The 19,411-nt window shown below is 51.3% G+C and overlaps 2 protein-coding genes across 12 annotated transcripts in view; both read left to right on the plus strand.

Annotated features, from left to right (window-relative positions):
• Metap1d (methionyl aminopeptidase type 1D, mitochondrial) overlaps window positions 1-3,308 on the plus strand; it is a 113,762-nt gene extending 110,454 nt beyond the window's left edge. For 9 of the 10 annotated variants that reach the window (XM_076569655.1, XM_006972418.4, XM_042275454.2 and 6 more), the window contains 4 exons: window positions 532-629; window positions 1,846-1,893; window positions 2,754-2,832; window positions 2,938-3,308. In XM_076569655.1, coding sequence (XP_076425770.1) covers window positions 532-629; window positions 1,846-1,893; window positions 2,754-2,832; window positions 2,938-3,016 — 304 coding nt within the window. In that variant the 3' untranslated portion in view covers window positions 3,017-3,308. The remainder of the gene's footprint in view (window positions 1-531; window positions 630-1,845; window positions 1,894-2,753; window positions 2,833-2,937) is intronic. The other variant, XR_013050509.1, reaches the window with a different exon arrangement.
• Window positions 3,309-7,657: 4,349 nt separating this feature from the next.
• On the plus strand, window positions 7,658-12,211 carry Dlx1 (distal-less homeobox 1). Of its 2 annotated transcripts, XM_006972420.4 has the most exons (3): window positions 7,658-8,470; window positions 9,122-9,321; window positions 10,516-10,890. In XM_006972420.4, the coding sequence occupies exons 1-3, from the start codon at window positions 8,158-8,160 to the stop codon at window positions 10,768-10,770; spliced, it is 768 nt and encodes a 255-aa protein (XP_006972482.1). In that variant the 5' UTR covers window positions 7,658-8,157; the 3' UTR covers window positions 10,771-10,890. The 2 variants fall into 2 exon arrangements, with proteins under 2 accessions (XP_006972482.1, XP_076425771.1); XM_076569656.1 differs by lacking the exon at window positions 9,122-9,321 and having other exon boundaries at window positions 10,516-12,211.
• Window positions 12,212-19,411: the final 7,200 nt, after the last annotated feature.

Below are 19,411 nucleotides of genomic sequence, written 5' to 3' on the forward strand. Positions count from 1 at the left end.
CATCAAAACCAGGTAAGCTTTTTGTGACCTTGTTACAGACGTGTGTGTGTGTGTGTGTGTGTGTGTGTGTGTGTGTGTGTGTGTGTGTTTACCTTCCTTATGTATATCAGTCTACATTTGTGGGTATGCATATTTACTTCTTGCCTAAAAATAACCTTTGTTAAATGTACTTAGGTGAATAACTCAGACAAGTCTCATATGTATACCTTCTTCGTATATCCAAAAGGAGTTGTTGATAAACATCAGCCAACACTAAAATTATTCCAGAAGAAAGGGAACATTCATGCTATCATCAGACTTGAAATAGAACTGATTTTTTTTTATTGATTAGATTTGTTCATTTATTTTACATCCCGACTGCAGTTTCCCCTCCCCCTCCCCTCCCATTCCCTTCCCCTGCCTCCCTTCTGCCCCCCCATCCACAGAACTGATTTTTTTCTTTCTCAGAGACTATTGTAAGTGATTTTATTTTTAATCTTAATATGTATTAAAACATTGGATTAAATTAGATGTCTTTTGGTCACTTTAAAGCCATATAACTCATCAGAACGGTTTGCAAGTCTGTCCACATTTTGTGGGACATGGGATAGGATCATACTTTCATGGACATCCAGAAATTTGGCATCATGGTAAGAGCTATTTTGGAAGCTGTTTATGGAATGACATCCGTTTTTCTCCAAGTTCTTTTTGCTTTGAATCCACCTTGTCACAGTCGGTCCTTCCCTCCCCAACCCCTCCCATTTTAACCAGGATGTTGCTGTGCTGTTGGGACACAGCTCAGCACATTTCCCAAATGAAGTTTATTTTGGTTTTGGTCTTCTCCTGGAGGATGCATGGCTGGCAGGCCCGAGGGATGTTTGTCTAGAAGAAGTTACTGCAAACAAAACCCCGCTGCACTGCCGTCCCAGCAGCGCGCACACACGACTGTTGGCTGTTTGTCTTCTCTACCCACTTTTTTAACCGCTGACTGTTGTGGTTAAACTTCATTACATCCTGCACAGCGTTGACAGCTGATGCATTTAGCAGCATGTACTCTTTAGTGTTCTCCGGATTATGCCCACCCTTGTGTTCCTTCCCCAGAATCCAGTTTTCCCCTGACTGTAGGGTGTGCACCCTACAGAGAGAAGGCCACAACCACCAGGAGGGGTGGGAGGAAGGACTTGGGTAAAGGTAGGAAGCAGCAGTGTGGAGGAGTCCCAAGGGGATGCACATTTGAACAAGAGCTAAGAGAAAGTTAGTGCTGAGTCTGGCGCTGTGTACTTGAGGTAGGACATGTCCCCGGAAGAACTGACTGGAAACCACCCTAGAGGATCCATGGAGACCCCGCAGAACAGTGCCCCTTCGGGCCAGAGCCCCACCTGAGGCCACTCAGAAGAGGTCCACTTCAGTGTGCAAAGAGCCTGTCTCCCCGGGCCTCACCAGTGCCAGTGCATGCACATGCCCCTTCCTACAGGCCAGGTGCTATCCTTTGGCATCTGTCCCCCAGGACTCATTTTGGTCTTAGGGAGACCAGGAGACCTAGCATCAGGTGGCACGGGGAACGGCAGACATGAAGAAGAGAAGGAATTGTACTGGTATCTGGACACCCTAGCTGCCCCTGCCAGGCCTTGCCAAACTGCTAAAGAGTGGGTGGAGTCTGAGAACACAGATCCCAACAAAAGAGTGAGACTCCCCCATCTCCTTCCTGCAAGCCCGTGTTTAACCCCGGGGGCTCCCCCAGGTATCCAAAACCCTCTGCCCTTTCCCAAAGCGAAATGGCCAAGTTTCTTAAAGCAGCCCCGCGCCCCCTGTGTTTCTTTCTCTTCCTGGTTCCTTTTCTCACAGCGCCCTGTGTTTGTGTTGCAGCAAATGACAATGATCTGACCATGGAGGCGGGCATGGCTTTCACAATAGGTAATGCTGGGCTCCTCTGTAGAGGGCCGGGGCCCCTGGATGGAAACTGGCCTTTGCCGAGACGTGAAGTCCTGCAAAGGGCTAATGAAGCTAATCAGCATAATGAAATAATTTGGATGCATAGTAAATGTGATTAAATAATATCCTCTAGCCCTGTCTTCCTAAATCAGATACTTACCGACACATTTAGGAGACTGCAGCCATCCAACCTCTAATTCTGTTACCGGCATAATGTGCTGTTTGTTTTTTTGTTTTGTTTTTTCATTAACACCCAGTAACTAGAGACGATTAAGTCCCTTGCTCTCTGTCAGCAAGTGGCGTGTGCTCTGTGGCGGCCCATTCCTGGCTGATGGCATGATTGGTGTCACCACCAAATTCCAATCACCTAGGGCCACCAAGGCCTCCTAGTTCTGACTGTAGGACTTAATGGAGAAGCAATTAGGGTAAAATAAGAAAATTGTTATTTGCTGATTAATGAACATTTTGAGCGTGTTTTAAAAATTCAAATATTTTAAAAAACTGACTGGTATTTATAAGAGGGACTGGTGTTTGGGTGGTTATTATCCACAGGGTCCTAATTAAGGCTTGATTAAAATGCCCTTCTTTCTCTAAAAAAATTATGAGCTAGTCAACTTCACACATTTTTTTCTAAATGCTGTTGCATTTCCTCTTCCTACTGTTTGGTTTGTAGTATACTATGTAAGCAACATCAATTATCAGCCCTTGCAGGATGACAACAGGGACTGTGGGTGAGACACTCAGGGGGAGGGAGGGCCTCCTGATCCCCCCTCCCTCCCTCTCTCTTCCTCTCATTACACACTGAAACAATATCTACTAGAGGAAATTTTTCTCTCCTGCAGAGCCAATCATCACTGAGGGGTCCCCAGAATTTAAAGTCATGGAGGACGAGTGGACTGTGGTTTCACTGGACAACCAAAGGTGCTTGCCCTGTTACGTTTGAATTGCTGGGGAGGGAGGGCGCACAGCGGCACCCAGAGCTGCCGGTGCACACAAGCGTCCTGACTGCCCCCCTGTGTGTTTCAGGTCCGCACAGTTCGAGCACACAGTCCTCATCACGTCCAGCGGCGTGGAGATCCTGACCAAACTGCCTCAAGAAGCCTGACCATCTACCAGCAAGGCCACCGAGGCCCAGGGCCTGTTTTCTTAAGGAGACCTCTGAGAACTGAGTTACCAACCACAGGCCACATAGGAGCCTTCGAGAGAAAAATACAGCGAGGACAAGGGGCTTGGGGACTCAGTCTGCGGCCTGCAATGGCCCCTGAAGAACCTGGGCAGTTGGTTTGCCCTTTCCCTGATTCGAATTCTCATTTTCCTGAAATCTATTCCAGGTTTTATCCAAGTTTAAAAAAACAAATAAAACAACAACAAAAAACCCAAGACAAAAACCTCTTCAACCTATTGTGTTCACTGTTTCCATGTAGCAGTTACAGAGGAAAGGGGCAGGTGGTTAGTTTTGGAATCTCCAAACTTTTAACGCCGGCAGAAAGGAAAAACAGAACCTGTTAGCTGAGAAAAAAAAAATGTTTTAATCTGCTTTTTCCCCTTGTGGATCTTAAATTGGCTGGGCCTGAGGGCACTCCCAGAGGCAGCACCTGCTTCCACCCCCTGCCCAGTTTCCTCTTCATCAAGGTTTGGCCTAGAGAGGATCAGCCAGAAAGCATTGCCTACAAATGTTTTCTGGGCAGTGGACCATAGTTTAGCCTTTCTGAAGATGTTAGCAGTGCAGAGAAGACCTTGCAGACCCCTGAACCTCTTCATCAGCAACCAGCCATGCTTGATCCCCTCCCAGCTGAGACCACCCCCACACTAGGTCATTTGTTGTGCTGAAAATTGAGCCACATCCCCATACTTTAGATGTGTGTCTCCTGAGTTTAGAGCCCAACCGGTCCTTACACTCCGCCCTCCCCTCCCCCCCAGCTCCTGGCCTGGGACAGGCACTCCTCTGCTCCCTGGGCTATACAAATCAGGTATTCCTGAGACCTCACAGGATCCCTGAGAGAGGAGACACCAGACACATTTGAGACAAGGCCCCAGCTGGCCTGATCCAGAACTGTGAGCTGTAACTACCGGTCAACTTGCCTGCAGCACCTTCCTGCTTCAGAAGCGGAAATCCATTCCTGCCTAGAGCGTCTGCTTTCCCTTGTTCTTGGGGATCTGTTCACATCTAGCTCCAGAGTGGGCCAGGCTGAGCCTCACAGGAAGTCAAGTCCCCTCTGGGCATGTTAGAAAGAGCATGTCTAGAGAGGTCCAGACCTCTAACTGCTAATTCTAGTTTGTGTTCTTGTGGAATGGTAAAGTGGCCATAGTCTAAACAGAGCTTGGGTTGTCAGGGAGCCAAGGATGTGTCTTATATTTGCCAGGATTGATGGCATCAGAGATAACATCCACAGGGAGTTAGTTTGACTTTCAGACACCCAGAGCCTTGGAAAAAGGGGTGAGATACTGAGGACAAGCACTTGGAAAAGTGGTAAATCCCAGCTCTTCTCTAAACTTGGGAATCTCTCAATGTTTCCCAACCCTCCAGATCAGTTTATCTCTGTCTAGAGATTACAGTTGTTTATGGGAATGATTCTAAACCTAGTTCATTTGAGAGTGAGAAGGAATGCGGATTTGTAAGATCAATTGGCCAACTTTTGAGGTGTTCTGGAATTAGCCAGGCAGAGGGTCAGAGGCTGGAGCTGTGGCCATGGAGCAATTCCTATTCCCTAGAGAGGAACAGGGCCCAGCTGGCCTCAGGAGCTCTTTGCCAGAGAATGACTTCACTCCTCTCTTAGAGCAATCAGATTAGCATGTAGTGTCTTTATCTGCAGATCAGTTTACTCCCGGGTCCCCCTAAGGATAGTTTTATTAGGACCACAGGATTTGACCCACCGCTGGGACGATTATTGCAGGTGGAGGTATTTATGGGGAAGGTATATAATCTGATTTAGTCATCCAGGCTGCACTGTGGAACTCTGCTGCTCGGTAGGAGACAAACTTGAATTAAAGGTATTTTGTGTAACATTCTTTGAAGTTGAGATTAGGACGTAGGTTTTTTAAAAAGAGCCTCGCCTTGTCCACTTCCTCTTCAGTTGGCCAGCTGAACTGACCTGACCGACACCTAGCCCTGAGCCACACGGATTCCAGCCAGGAAGAATGAGCTGGCTACCATCTGAGCTGCTGGGTCCTGAGGTGACTCCATTGAGTTCTGCTCCCCATCTGGCATCTTCAGGACCAATGTGAAATTCTAATTTCCTTTCATACTTGGGCAGGAAAAGGTCTAAGCATTTTAGAACAGGTGTCGCCTTAGAGTTGGGACACTTGGAGGAATGCACTCTGGGCTCACCGGGTAGCGATAAGATCTCACTCCAGGAAGCTAAGCGAGGCATGTGCACTCTTCCAGAGGCCCTGCTTAGCTTTTCCCTAGACTTGCTTTCTTCCTCGTATCAGGAAATAATTCTGGAGTGTGCTCCCTCACAATTCAGTTCTAAATTATGCCAGTCTCTGAAACCCTATCGAGCCAGGCGGTCGTTTGTTCCCACAAGCCAGCCTGGTCTCCTGCTCTGCTAAGTGGAAGGGACAGAGCACCTAGCAGTCCGGTCTGCGGTCGCTCTCCCGTTACCCAACCCAGCACGTCTCTGGGATAAACTGGCCCGAGGCAGTCTGGCCTTCGGCTGTTCTCTGGCCACGCGCTAAATTCCAAGAGACACCAGTCTAGTTTTCCCCAGTCCCAACCTCGACCCCGGCACACACCGCAGCGATCACTTACGTGGGCAAGGCCCGCAAGGCGAAGAGACCTCGGGTTCAGACGGCATCCAAGCGGCTGCAATGGGCGCATAGGACCGCACTTCACACCCCAAAACAGGCGCTAAGAAGGAGCAATTAAAAGCACGAGTACTACAGGAAAATCAGGACGAGCCTAGTGGCTCAGGAGTTGTGGTGGAGTCATTAGTTGGTTGTTGCTACAAAGCCTCACCGTGTGGTTCGGTGATTAAGGGAAAAAAAAAAATCTTTTAGGCGTTGACAAACCCTTTATTGGTTTACAGAATTTGGACTGTTAGCTCTCTCTCTTCTCTCTCTCTCTCTCTCTCTCTCTCTCTCTCTCTCTCTCTCTCTCTCTCTCTCTCTCTCTCTTTTGTTTTTCTCTTTTGCTCCAACCACCACGTTGCATGAAATATCTCTGCCCCCAGCTTCATGCCCTTAAATCGAAGAGGAATTCCCGAAGGCAGGAGCCGCTGCTGAAGAAGTTAGAGAGAGAGAGAGAGAGAGAGAGAGAGAGAGAGAGAGAGAGAGAGAGAGAGAATCCCCTGTACTCATATCTGTAACGACATCACCAATGTAATTTGTTTTGAATGTTCATTTTTATTGGTGTTCCCTCTGCCAAAATGTGCTTGATTACAGAGGTCTGTCCTGTGATCACTCTGCGCACTCCAGATAGGGGAAGGTGCCGCGGCGAAGGTTCAGCTCAGGCCAGATCAAATCCCGGGCTGTTTAACGCTGAAAGGCTGCATGTTGCTATTAGTGTTAAATATATGGCTAATTATGCGTATGAAAATTAAACATCAGTGTTATGCTAATGGGGCGCCTTCAGCTGCGGATCTGAGCACTTGAGACTACCATTTAATCAAATGAATCAGTAACTAATACGTGTGCACGTGTGAACTTTCACAAGATCATTTCCCCGTCCTCCCCCCCCCCCCCCGTCACACCGCTAAATTATGAAAGAAATAATTATCAACACTTTCTAATTACCTAACAAAGTAATTTGGGATTCATCGTGGGGCTGGCAGGATTGGGAACCAACAGTCCCTAGCAACCAACGTAGTTTGCGCCACGCCGCGCCGCGTGGGGCGGCTGTGTGGTAGTAGTGGTGGGTGGGGGCGAGAGGGCCTTTTGTGCACTTTTCAAAACGAAGGTAGACGGCGCCTTGGCAGCTTCTGCCTCCACCAGCGCCCCTCGACTCACCCTCGGTCTGGAAGCTCCAGCTTAAGCAACTGGAGGTGAGGAAGAACTGGGCAACAAAGAGGGGCATGTCTATACACAGATACCCGCGCCTACCACAGATCTGGATTTGCTGAGGGTTTCGGTGTCGCCCTAGGACTCCCAAACCCCAAGTAGTCTGGCCAGACCCCAGGAGGTTGGAAAATGACCACCTGGCGGGCATTCGACGCTCCAGCCGCCAGGCGCCCTCAGGTCCCCGGACTCCACGCTGCGCCGCGCCCTCGGGGCGAGTGAGCCCGGGGCGCATGGCTCAGGGGGAGTGGAGAGGGGAGGGGGAGGCAGGAAGGTTGGGAGGGAAAGCGGGGGAGGCGGTGCGGCCGCCTTTCCTAGGAGGAGAAGCGCGGGTTCCTGGCTCTCCGCGCGCACTGCTTTGATCAGACCGGTGCAGCCTGGAGCTGGAGTGGCCAACTGGGCCTGGAGAGATGCGAGCAAGCCCCTGGGAACGGTGGCAGCGGCGGGGCGGCGGCCGAGTGAGTGAGTTGGGCCGGAGAGCCCCCAAACCCCGATCCCCGGGATGTGGCCGAGAGGACCCCAGCCTGGGAGGCGCGGCCTGGAGCGTGCGGAGCTAGGCACAGGACACTCAGAACCTCTGGCTGCTGGCTACCTGGGTTGTCTCCCAGTGCGCGACCCCGCGATCCAGAGAGACCGCGGCCAGATTGGAGCGGCGCTCCGCACCGGACCGGGTGACTGCGAGAAGAAGTGGTCCGGGGTCCCAGGAGTTGGGGGCGGGCGAAGGGTGGGGACAGCAAGGGGGAGGGCGACGGCAAGGGGCTGCTGGTTGGTTTCTGGGGCGGGAAGCGCGCGAGGGAGGCGGGAGGCTGGAGTCGCGGGCCTCCAAGGTCCCAGCGCGGACGCCGCAGCCCATTGTGCTTCACGCTCGGCGCGCTCTGTGGCAGAGGAGCCCGGGCCGGGACGAGTGGACCCGACTCTCCCTAGGCCGGGCCGCGTCGCCTGCTCTAGTCCAGCCGAGCCGGAGCTTCTCGGACCAATCCCCGGTGATTATGCAAGAGAGCCGACCAATCAGCTCCACCAGCTCATGAATATTTATGACCTTGGCTGAGTCAAAGCTTTGAACCGAGTTTGGGGAGCTCGGCAGCATCATGCTTAGACTTTTCAAAGAGACAAACTCCATTTTCTTATGAATGGAAAGTGAAAACCCCTGTTCCGCTTAAATTGGGTTCCTTCCTGTCCTGAGAAACATAGAGACCCCCAAAAGGGAAGCAGAGGAGAGAAAGACCCACACCCAGACCCCCGCGAGAAGAGATGACCATGACCACCATGCCAGAAAGTCTCAACAGCCCCGTGTCGGGCAAGGCGGTGTTTATGGAGTTTGGGCCGCCCAACCAGCAAATGTCTCCTTCTCCCATGTCCCACGGGCACTACTCCATGCACTGTTTACACTCGGCGGGCCATTCGCAGCCCGACAGTGCCTACAGTTCGGCCTCGTCCTTCTCCCGACCGCTGGGCTACCCCTACGTCAACTCGGTCAGCAGCCACGCGTCCAGCCCCTACATCAGTTCCGTGCAGTCCTACCCCGGCAGCGCCAGCCTCGCCCAGAGCCGCCTGGAGGACCCAGGTACGTGCGCTTGCCAGGGACCAGGAGAGAAGGGAAGGAGACTAGGAGAGAGGGGGAGAAGGGGAGGAGGAAAGAGAGAAGACCAGAGAGGGATAGAGAGAGGTGGGTGGGGGTGGGGAAAGCGCGGAAGCAGCAGAGGTTTCGGATATCAATCTATGGATCCTTGTCACTGAAACGAAAAAAAAAATTATAAGTCAATTCAATTTACAACCGTCCAGCAAAGGATAAATCCGAGCGCGTCTCTTGACACTGGCTGGGCCTCTGGGCCGCTCGGTGCGCCAAGCACACAATGCCCTGCTGGAAAACAGAAACCCACATGTGCACGTATTAGTCTCGGTAATTATTTATTGCGTAGCGCTATAAACAATGTATGCAATTAAGGGTAATTAAACCTCAACTACCGCCTGCAAAAATAGCAAACTTTCCCTGCAAAGGCAATAGCTGCGCTCTTGAGTACGGCCCAGTTCTGTCTACAGCAGCCAGGGACCTGCGCTCGGACCCTGAGCAACCCTTTGCAGTCTTTCAGGGTTTCTGGAACGTTCTTTTCCGGACCCTGCCTCTACCAACCCGTCCATAGACACTCACTCTCGTCCCTCCGCATTCAAGGCAGTCCAGAATTAACACGGGTATCTGCTTCTGTTGTCCCTCCAGGGGCGGACTCCGAGAAGAGCACTGTGGTGGAAGGCGGTGAAGTGCGCTTTAATGGCAAAGGGAAAAAGATCCGCAAACCCAGGACAATTTATTCCAGTTTGCAGTTGCAGGCTTTGAACCGGAGGTTCCAACAAACTCAGTACCTAGCTCTCCCTGAGAGGGCGGAGCTCGCGGCCTCCTTGGGACTCACACAGACTCAGGTACCTGGCCGCTGTTTCTCCGCCAAACAGGCTTCCCGCGCTGGGCTTGAGCCCCAGGCTTCGAATTTCTGGTTCACTGGGCCTCTGGTTCGAGGTGTCACTGTGCGTGTGCGTGTGCTTGTGCCTGTGCGCGCGCGTGCGCGCGTGTCTGTGTGTCCACCTCTGACTTTCAGCGGCTCCCCTTCCTCCCACATGCTGCTTGCCCTAGCTCGGACCCTACTCTGACCTGCAGGCCGCCTGCTCTTCGGTCCCTGGACTTCTGATCTGGGAGCAGGAAGGATTTCCCAACTGGTTTTGTTTGGAGATTCTGAGGTCACACGCGCCGGAACAACTGGAACAATAGAAGGGGAATTTAATCCTCCTTTGCCTTTAAAGTGTGTGGCTAATCACTAGGATCCTGGGCCTAAGCCTCAATCTCCCTCCACCTCCTCCTTCTCTCGAGGTGGCGGAGGAGGATCCTTCCCTCTGCCCTTTCCCCTCCCAAGTCCCAGATCCTGGAGAGAGAGAGAACAAATATATATATATTGAGATTTTTGTTCTTGCTTTTCTCTAACACTGTGGGCAGTTCGTAGGCATTCAAACCGGATTGACGCCGGTTTCCAAAGTCTGCCTCTAGATTTGGATTGGAGCTAGGAAAGCGAACACACCTAACGGGGGAAAAGTTGGATTGAGTCTAAAGAAAAGTTTCACAAACCCTCGGTGGCTTCATCCACAAGTTCTTAAACTCATCCAAAGGCAGAAAGTTCGGGTAAAAGGAAGGTGATCTAACTGTAAATAGATACCCGCCCCCCATTCTATTAAAACCCTATTTAGGTTTTAAATTTTCTTTATTGATATTGCATTGTTTTGCGTGCAAGAGGTCTTCCATAAACAGCAGCTCGGTTGGCACTGACCCACTTGCAAGCCAAGGCCTGGGTCTCCCCTGCCCTCCTTACCCCACCCCCACCCTCCTATTTGAGAACCGCACTATAAGGGCCATCAGCAGCGGCGGGATTGGGTGATCAGTTTTCTAGCCTTTGGCTCTCATGGGGACTGGGGGTGGGGATGGTGGTCTCTGCCCCTCTAGCCTGGAGCTGCCAGCCTCGGGCAGAGCCAGGAGGGCGGGTATTCTCTTCCACCAGTCCCTTCTCTCCTCCCCAGGCCTGGGTAGGCTCGGTGGTCACAGTCCAGTCACGTTGTCGCCCGGTCTTGCAGGTCAAGATATGGTTCCAGAACAAACGCTCCAAGTTCAAGAAGCTGATGAAGCAAGGCGGGGCAGCTCTGGAGGGCAGCGCGCTGGCGAATGGCAGGGCCTTGTCTGCCGGCTCCCCACCGGTGCCACCCGGCTGGAATCCGAACTCCTCCTCTGGGAAGGGCTCCGGCAGCAGCGCAGGCTCCTACGTCCCCAGCTACACCTCCTGGTATCCTTCAGCGCACCAAGAAGCTATGCAGCAGCCTCAACTCATGTGAGGTTATCAGTTCGCACTCACCCGCCTCCTTCCCGTCTCCCATGGCCCGGCCCCTCTCGCCTCCAGGTCCATCCACCCTTTCTCCTGCCCTGGGCCGGGAGAAGAAGGACCCCGAGGTGAGGAAGGGGGGAAAAAAAGGAACAGAGGGTTTGCCGCCTCCTTGGGGTTCCTAGAGGTCTGGTCCAGCGAGTTTCCAACTCCCCGCCCAAACCTGGTTTGGGCCACGCCGTGACAGCAAAGTGGCCTCAAAGCAGGCACAGCCACCGAAGACCCAGCCACAAGACAACCGGCTGGACCCGACCAGACTCTCAGCTTTGTGAGACTATCAGGAAAAAAATACGTAGGAGGGGGAAAATGCTCTCTTTTTTTCGGTTCTGTCTGTCTTTGTCTCCTTTTTGCACTGTCTGTGCGCTGAGTCAAGGTCCTCGTGTGTCTGCTGTCCTCATTCTGCGGCCTCTCCAAAAAGTCACCAGGTCTGAGCCACACCGGTCTGCCGGCAGCCCACCAGCGAATCCTGGAACGCTTTTTCCTTTATGGTCTTCTTCCGGGCCCTGCGTGACCACCTGTGTAGCTTGTTTGGGAAACGGGGAGAATCAGAGGGAGGGGGGTTAATTTATTGAAAAACAGACTTTATCTGACGCCGAGTGTTGGCCAATTCCAGGTTCTCTGGGGCATGGAGTGGGCACTGTCCAAACATACTATTTACCTTGAATACACCAGAAAAGGGAACAAGGAGGGGGGTAGTGGTTTTTAGGGTACACGGTAACTTTTGTGCTTTGCTGGAATGGAGTGGTGGGAGCAGTGTGCTTTACATTTTACATGCCCCATGTTTGTTATTAAAAGTAACAAACAACAAAAGAAAGAACAAAGTAACAAAGGAAAGAGAAGAGAAGCCATCAGGATTTTGTCAGGACTGCGGACAAGAACACCCAGCCAAGAAGAAAATCATCCTCTGGGCAGCAAGAGAGAGGACCAATGGTCCTCGGCGAGAAAATCAGTCCTGTGAAAGCGCCCCAATTCCAGGTCTCTTTGAAGTAAGACATAAACAGCTTTAAACAACCCCCAGCGGCTCCACCACAGAACACAAGTCGTCACCCTGAACGCACAGTCTCTGGTGCAGGATCTAATTGCTGTACATATTATTATTATTGTTATTATTATTAATAATTATTATTGTTGTTCTGTAAACATGTTGCACAAGCTTAGCCTCTTTCCGTTCCATTGTGTGTGGCTGTAAACCCGATGCTTTGTGAAATAAGAATCTTGACATTTTACTTGTGAAATTTGGAAAATGTGATCGATTGAAATTCAACCGTGTTTTGTGTTCTCTATGTCAAAGTTTAGTTTTATATTGAGAATGTTAACTTATTGCTTTGTATCTTGGGGGGAGGGAAACTTTGTAAATAAGTTATAAAGTTTCTTTGAGACAGTAAAATTATGATTTCATGAAAGAGCCATTGCATCCTGTGATGTGTGGAGGGAAGGAGGTGCCCCCCCTCACCTTTGGTACATTACCATAGGCATATCTACTTGCTAGGGATAGATGGGGGACTCTGAATATCATCCTAAGGTCTGTGGGGGTGCCCCAAAGGCCTGTTCCCCTTACCTTGGTAGGTACCTGGGATCCTTGCCTAGGTAGGAGATATGGCGTGCCTAGAGAGGGCTGGCGAATTCTGCTCTGGAGCAGGTGTTTTAGGAGAAAGCCCCACCTCAAGGGCTCAGGAACGGAAAGGCTACCAAGAGAGGAAAACAAAACCCAAAGGCAGCGGGCTTGAGAGACTGGGAGTTCTTCCCTGGAGTCCTGTGACTTCTCAAGAACCCTGGAAACAGGCACCCTGCTCAGCCTCAGCCCGGATCTGACCTGCCAGATTTCGCTTGACCTCAGGCACAGGATAGCATCTTGGCAGGGGCAGGAAGCATGCGTCTTCCAAGCCACCGCCCCAATCAATCACTGAGGTCTTTGGGGACAGGACGTGTCCCAGAGAGCCACCCAGACCCTTCCACAGCAAAAAAGACCCATTCCTGCCCAATGCCTAGGGACGTCTTTCTACATACTCACCAGCTGGAAATGCCAAAGCACGGTGGATTTAGGGGAGTTTTGAGACCGAGAGCTGACCATAGCCACTCACATCGCTCCCACCCCAGCCCTGAGTTTCGGGTACCAGTCCATTCTGAGATCACCTCCCTCTGGTAAGAGCGCTGGGGTTAAGTTTGCGTCAACAGAGCAGTGACTCCAAGAGGGGAGAACCAGGCTGAGTCCCTTCCTTGCTTGTCTGATGGTCTGAGCCCCAAGCCAGCCCCAGCCCAGCCCCAGCCCCAAGTGGGCCCCAATGGCCAGTTTTGCGCGATCCCTGCTTCCCTGGCACCCACCCGCTGCCCAAGGGGGCTGGCCCTCCGCCTTTGGGGGGTCCTTTCCGGCGCGCGGTGGGGAGCAGAGCCTGGAAGGCAGTGATCTGTGTTGTGACAAGCACCCATTTTTCAATTGGTGCTGGTGAAAGATCAGATGCGCGGAGCTCTTCCGACGCCCTTTGGGAAGGGGAGGAGGAAGTGGCTGGGCTGGAGGGGGAGCCGTTTAATGGGAGAAGACCAGGAGGTAGGGCTGAATGAAGCTGGGGAACTTCGATGCCCGTTCTGGGACTGAAATTGGGACTTTTCCTCCGCCGCCGGCGGCATCAGAACCAAGTGGAGCTCAGGAGTAAGATCAGACTAACATGGCACTGGATGGACCCGGGTTGAGACTGAGGGAAACAACTTCTCAGGCCAGGCCCGGGAGTAAGTGCTGAAGCTTGAATCCAGCTAGGCCTAGATTCAGTTTCCCCGGGAAAGGTGACTTCTCTAGGTGTGAGACTTTTCTCATTCATCTCACTCGGTCCATCAGAGGACAGCTAGTCCCCAAACTCCCAAGCCACAAACAAAATCTGTTTGGTCAAGCCGATTTTAATACTTTGAGATATTAGCTTATACTAATTTAATAATCTCTTGCTAACAGTTCAAATAGAGAAATTATTAGTTTTAGCTCAAGGAAGGCGGTGTTTAGTTAGGGCTCTATTATAATTATAAGCGGTTGTACTTTTTAAAAATGTTAATCTCAATATAGGCCTAATTAATGCTGCCTTGTTACTGACAAGTAGTTCATCAAATATCTGATTCAAAGATTTTCATAATGAGTATATTAATTAAACTATGAATAATCTAAAGGTGGTTATATTTAAACAATACCTCATTATAATGATTAAATACTGATTTCGAATATTATGTCTTAACAATTGTCACACAGAAAACACAACCTTTCCTTATGTATGAGTCTGTAATGGCAAAATGCAATTTTGGGATTTTTTTTCCCTTGTTCAAAAAATGTGAACCTCATTTTAAAACACTTCTGAAATAGGTTACACACAGCTTAATGATTATCAAAATGACTCTTTTCTGCAAAAAAAGACCCCAAAGTGCGCGTACAGCTGCAAACCCAAGAGGGTCAGCATCATTTCACTGTATTCTCTTCTTGATTACAAGCCGGGCCCATCAAACACAACATAATTACAGTAATTTCAGGTTTATTTATTCTAATGCAGTTTCCCCATCTCTCTGGTAATTATGAGCAATTTTTTCGCCCAGGGAATCTTTTTGCATTAACAAAAGAGATAACGCACTGAAAGCCAAATTTGCTGTGCATTGAGAAAAGGAAAAAAAAAAATCAAATAGGTGCGAGCTGCCATCTCTGCAATTCTCCGGTACCGGAGCCGGCAAATTGCTTGCAGGTGTATGGAGCAAGCTTGTCAATGGCCGGGCCTCCGAATTAGCAAAATGCACAGCAGCAAAGTAATGAAGACAGACTTAGCAAAATTGCTAAACAACAGATACCTCTTTAATATCTTCTCTCACACACGCTAGCTCTAAAAGGGGTAGGAGTGGGGGTGGGGCGGGAGCACAGTCCTAACTCTCTCACTGGCCCTGTCTTTCAGTCCTTTGGACGGCTCTGAGTGGCCCCTGTGAGTGCTGAAGTCTACTGGCGGCAGAACCCAGAGCCTACATTTCACCAATATTTCTAAAAAGACAAAACTGGAAACATTTATAGTCCGCAGCTTGCTCTTACTGATCACTAGGTTGCATTTGTATTTCTTTTTTTTTTTCCCCAGGGATCTGCACCTGGTCTAGGTTGGATGGTTCATCAGACTTCCTGGTTCTAACTACATGTAAGCACACACACACACACACACACACACACACACACACACACACACACACACGTTCTTAAAATCCCATCCACCTCTGTGCCCCAAAGTGTGAATTTGTTTGTAGAGAGTCACTGGATGAAGAAATTAACTGAATCTCTCCCCTTGAAGAAATTGTCAGCTGCTTTCCCAAAAAAGGGTAGGTCTGAGTCCTGGATATTATTATTAGATCAAGAAAAATTGGGCAGAAAGTAGCAATCAGTCAGTGCCCCCCCAAAATCTGCATTCTAGTACTCCCCTCTTTCTCCCTATGTCTCCTGACAGTCGGTGTGCACAGTTATCTGTGGTTTGCCATTCTCCCACCTGTCTTCAAGACCCTTGAAATCACAGAGGAAAGCAAACTTTCCTGTTAACTAGCTCACATGGCCACCGGAGCCCCCATCCAAGGCAGTACAGAGTGTGAGAGTCTCTTTCTCTCATACCCATAGAAACCTTCTCCCTGCCCTCAACTCTACAGCAAACCCCAATTCCAAAGAGGAAAAGCAAAAGGCTCCAAAGGGGGCTTCTCCAGGCTCAAGAAACGTTAGTACCCCCACCCACCGCTTCCCTACCCCCTCTCTCACCCCCCCCCCCCCAATCTTCAGGGATTAACACTTCCTGAAACATCAAGTGTTTTTATAAAAAGGGGAAAAAAATACTCCTGACATCGCTGACAAGAAGTTTTGATGGAAGAATTAGCTGCTGCATACATAATCACTCCCCCACCCTCCTACTCCCGGCGCGGGAGCCCCGCGGCAGCACAGTGCAGCCTTCCAACCCTCTGAAAAACGAAACCGGTTTCCACCCTTACCTTCTTCAGTGTCAATTTCAGATAATCTGGACACACACTCTTTGCTACATCAAATCAAAAGGGTCGAAGGCGGCTTTTGGCTGGGAGAATGACAGGAAAGAAAAGGCAAAAAAAAAAAAGGCAAAAAAAAGGAAAAAGGAAAAAAACAGGAAAAATAGGAAAATGCAAAAACCTACCAAAACCAGAGTAAAACAAAACCAGAAAACCAAAAAGAATTCCCCGGCCCCATCTTCCTATCCTGAGAGAAAGAGTAAAGGAAAGAGGTCCCCAGGACCAGGCGCCTCGAGCGCCGCAGGCTTTTTGCATCTCTGAGCTTGCAGAATAGAACTGAAAATTTCGGCTATATAGCCTCTGTCTTTATAGCTGATGAAAAAAATTGCAGATTATTAGCATAAATGTTTACTCTTCATTACGCTGATGACATTGTGCACTCGAGATCTTGGTAATCTTTGGGAAAATTATGAGTAATTTTTAAAAATTTTAAAGCAGCGGCAGTTACCATGCAATTCAGGCTAATTCTGCGTAGGCTCCGAACGGATATAATTATCGAGGAGTCAAGATGTTATGCTAAAAACTATGCATTGATATTCCCATTTATTATGTACATACAACTTTGACAATGTTGATGCTTGAAATAGCAGGAAATTGTCTTGCGCAAAAATTACAGTCCATATTAGGACATCTGAAATTGCGAAGAATTATATAGTAATTGCAGGCTTTCAGATGGGAGAGCCAGAATGCTCAAACTAGTGCAAATGTGGATAAAATTACAGATCAGAGCAAAAATTAGGGGAAAAGGGGGTCTGGGATTTTTCAGGTTGGCTATAGGATTCCGGAAGTGTCTAATGCCACATGATTGCTGCAGCTTTAGGGGAGACATTCAAGCCTCAAATAGCGCCTTGGCCAGGGTGGCTTTAATTGAATTTCTTGGGCTTTTTGTTTTAATAGGGGCAAATGAGGAAATTGACCACCCAAGACAAATTTTCACTGTTCTACCCCTTGAGAATGTGTTGAGAAGCGAATCCCTGTCCTCGCTGCGTGTTCTCTGCGGCAGGGACTCCCGGGAGGTCTTAGACCCTCCCCCCCCACCCCCCCCACACCCTAAACGCAGCGATGGAGAAAGTGACTGGACCAACACCCCACCCCACCCCCGCCACCAACACTTCCTTTTTACTTTTTCTTTCTTCTCCTCCTCCCCCTTCCATGAGCCCCTTTTCCGGATTCTCCTCCTCCTCCTCCTCCTCCTCCTCCACAGTGCGGCACTGCCGGCCCTGGGTTGGGATGGCCTGCGCCTTGGGGGCCCGGGTGGGGGTGTGTTCGCCGACTGAGGGAGCAGTGCCTGGAGAGATCACCTCCGGAGAGAGGCCAGTGACCTCCCAGTGCCTACGCCCCTAGAGCCAGAGCCTGCGGTTTTGGGGGCTTTACAGGGGAGAGGCAAGAAAGGTCTGCGCTAGGGGTCCTCCAAGTCCACGCTGCGACCACCTGGGCTCTTGTTTTGTCTTCGCGGTCGCGAGCTTGCATCCTGCATCACTCCCCCTCAGCCCCCCGGAGACACTTACTCCCCCACTTGGGCGGTGCTTCTCTAGGGCACTGAGACACCCTGCGACTTTAAGAAGCCTAGGCCAGGCCTGCGGAGGGAGGAGGCTGGGCGGGGAGGGTCCCCCAGGAGGAGGAACAACTAGACGCCCCGCCAAAGAAGCCAACGTGAGGTTTGCTAGGGTTCTGAGCGGCGGCATCCCCCATTGTTTGAGGGAGCAAGGGTTTCACCTTTACGGTGCCCGTGACCGTGGGACCTAAATCCCGAGGCGAGTGGCTGGCGGGTGAAATGCCCGGCTGCGTAGTCTGTGCCGGCCCAAGTCGATCGCGTAGGATCACCCTGCGCGCTCCGCCACAGCTGCGGTCCCAGCTTGGGGGACACTTTCTTCCTTGTTTCCTAGAGCGAGGGCCCTACTTAAGACGTGACCTAAGCGGTGGCACCGGGACTCCAGGACTCTGGAGGATCCTAGCAAGGCTATCACACTGCAGTGTTTGTGCTTTGGCCCGCGGGTGGGGGGTGGGGTGGGGTGTAGGACGAGTGGGGAAGCCCTAAGCTAGCGCGACCCCAGGGAAGAGTCTGTCTGGAGACTCCCTCTGTTCTCACGTGGAGGCGCCAAGTAGCTGCTCCTAAGACCTGCCTGCTTCCTCCCGCCCCAACTCCTGAAACATATTGTCTCTTAACCGGAGGCCCCAGGGCGGAATGTAACATCTTGTAATGTGGCAATCACTGCCAAACCCGTCCCCGCTAGGGGAACTCCTGCTGGGGTGCGGGGGACGGAGGAGGGGGGCTTCGGAGGGGTGTGGGCCTCTGCATCCCGTCTGCACTGGGGTGTGTTTGTGTGGTGTGGGCTGGAGATTGCTCTCCAGGCAGCTCCCAGGAGGGGAACGGAAGACTCGCCGCGAGGAGGCCTTTCCTGGGGCTGCTTGGGGTGTCAGGGCACTGAGAGGCAGCAGCTAGCCTGGGAAGAGCCTAGTCCCCTAGCCAGGACCTCGCTGTAGATGGTCCCGAGTCGAGAGCCACACTCAGCTTCTTCTTCGGAGACCCCGACTCCAACGTGGAATACGAAGGGAGTGTCGGTGTTCATCTCAGGAAAAGATCGGTGGTTTGATTTCCGAAAATCTGACCCTAAATAGGCCAAAGCCGCTGGCTGTCGCTGTTTTCCCCGGAGGCAAAGGGGTGGGCTGGAGACTTTTGGGCAAGTGCTGGTGGCGTCTGGAGCTGAGCAGTGGCTCTGGGGTGACTACGTACTGTCCTGCTTTTTGAAAGGCAAAGGGGGCTTTTTTGCAATCCCAGGAGTTGGGAAAAAGGTTCCGAGGCGGGGAGAGCAAGCGCTGATTCGCGTTAGCTCTTCCTTTCCCATATCCCCTTTTCTTTGCCTCCTGTGCCTGAGAACTGTTTGTAAACAAAGCTCCAGCTTTGCTCGGTTCTCTCCGCCCCCAGTAAACCTGATACTTCCCCCGAACTTGCCACGCCAGTCTCGGAAATCCTTACTCGGCACGGATATTCACAATTTTCACAAGTGATCTTGAAAGCAGGCCGGAGAGGAAGCCTTCTAAATGGTCCCATATTGCAGGCGCGCTGATGAGGCCTGGGATGCTTAGGCTCTTCTTTCTGCCATTCCCTAGCCCCGGAGCCGGGAATTCGAGGCAGCCAGAGGGGTTTCTGTGTAAAGACCAGTTGGCCCGCCTGGGACTGCGAGCTGGACGCTCCAAGAGCGCGGGCCTGGGAGTGGAGCTGGTGGGCGCGGGCTGTCCAGGCCGCCCGCGGCTGGCTCTATAGAATTCAGTACCATCACTTTTGCCCAAGTATGGGAATGCGGGGAGCCCCTCCGGAGTGCGGAGCGGGGAAGGCCAGGCACCCCTTAGGTCCCACCCCGACCCCGCTTCCCATCTCTTGTCATATCCTGTGTCTGGCCTGATATTTTCCTCGAGTAAATGGAAGGGGATTACAATGAAGATTTATGTGTGCTCGGAGCGCGGCTGGTTTCCCAGTGCAGGGAGCCGAAATCGCTGCTTCCCATTTCCATTTTTCATTCCTGCTTTGGGGAGCGCAAGTTAGCGTGTCGGGGGTCGGGCGGGGGGAG

Source organism: Peromyscus maniculatus, chromosome 4 (genome assembly GCF_049852395.1).
Source record: "Peromyscus maniculatus bairdii isolate BWxNUB_F1_BW_parent chromosome 4, HU_Pman_BW_mat_3.1, whole genome shotgun sequence".
Taxonomy (NCBI): domain Eukaryota; kingdom Metazoa; phylum Chordata; class Mammalia; order Rodentia; family Cricetidae; genus Peromyscus; species Peromyscus maniculatus.

Excerpts from the sequence above, each read along its gene's own strand:
- Dlx1 (XM_006972420.4), top strand. The coding sequence starts at position 8,158 with ATGACCATGACCACCATGCCAGAAAGTCTCAACAGCCCCGTGTCGGGC. Across the intron at positions 8,471-9,121 it reads GAGCCGCCTGGAGGACCCAG|GGGCGGACTCCGAGAAGAGC; the intron begins GTACGTGCGCTT and ends TTGTCCCTCCAG. Across the intron at positions 9,322-10,515 it reads TGGGACTCACACAGACTCAG|GTCAAGATATGGTTCCAGAA; the intron begins GTACCTGGCCGC and ends CCGGTCTTGCAG.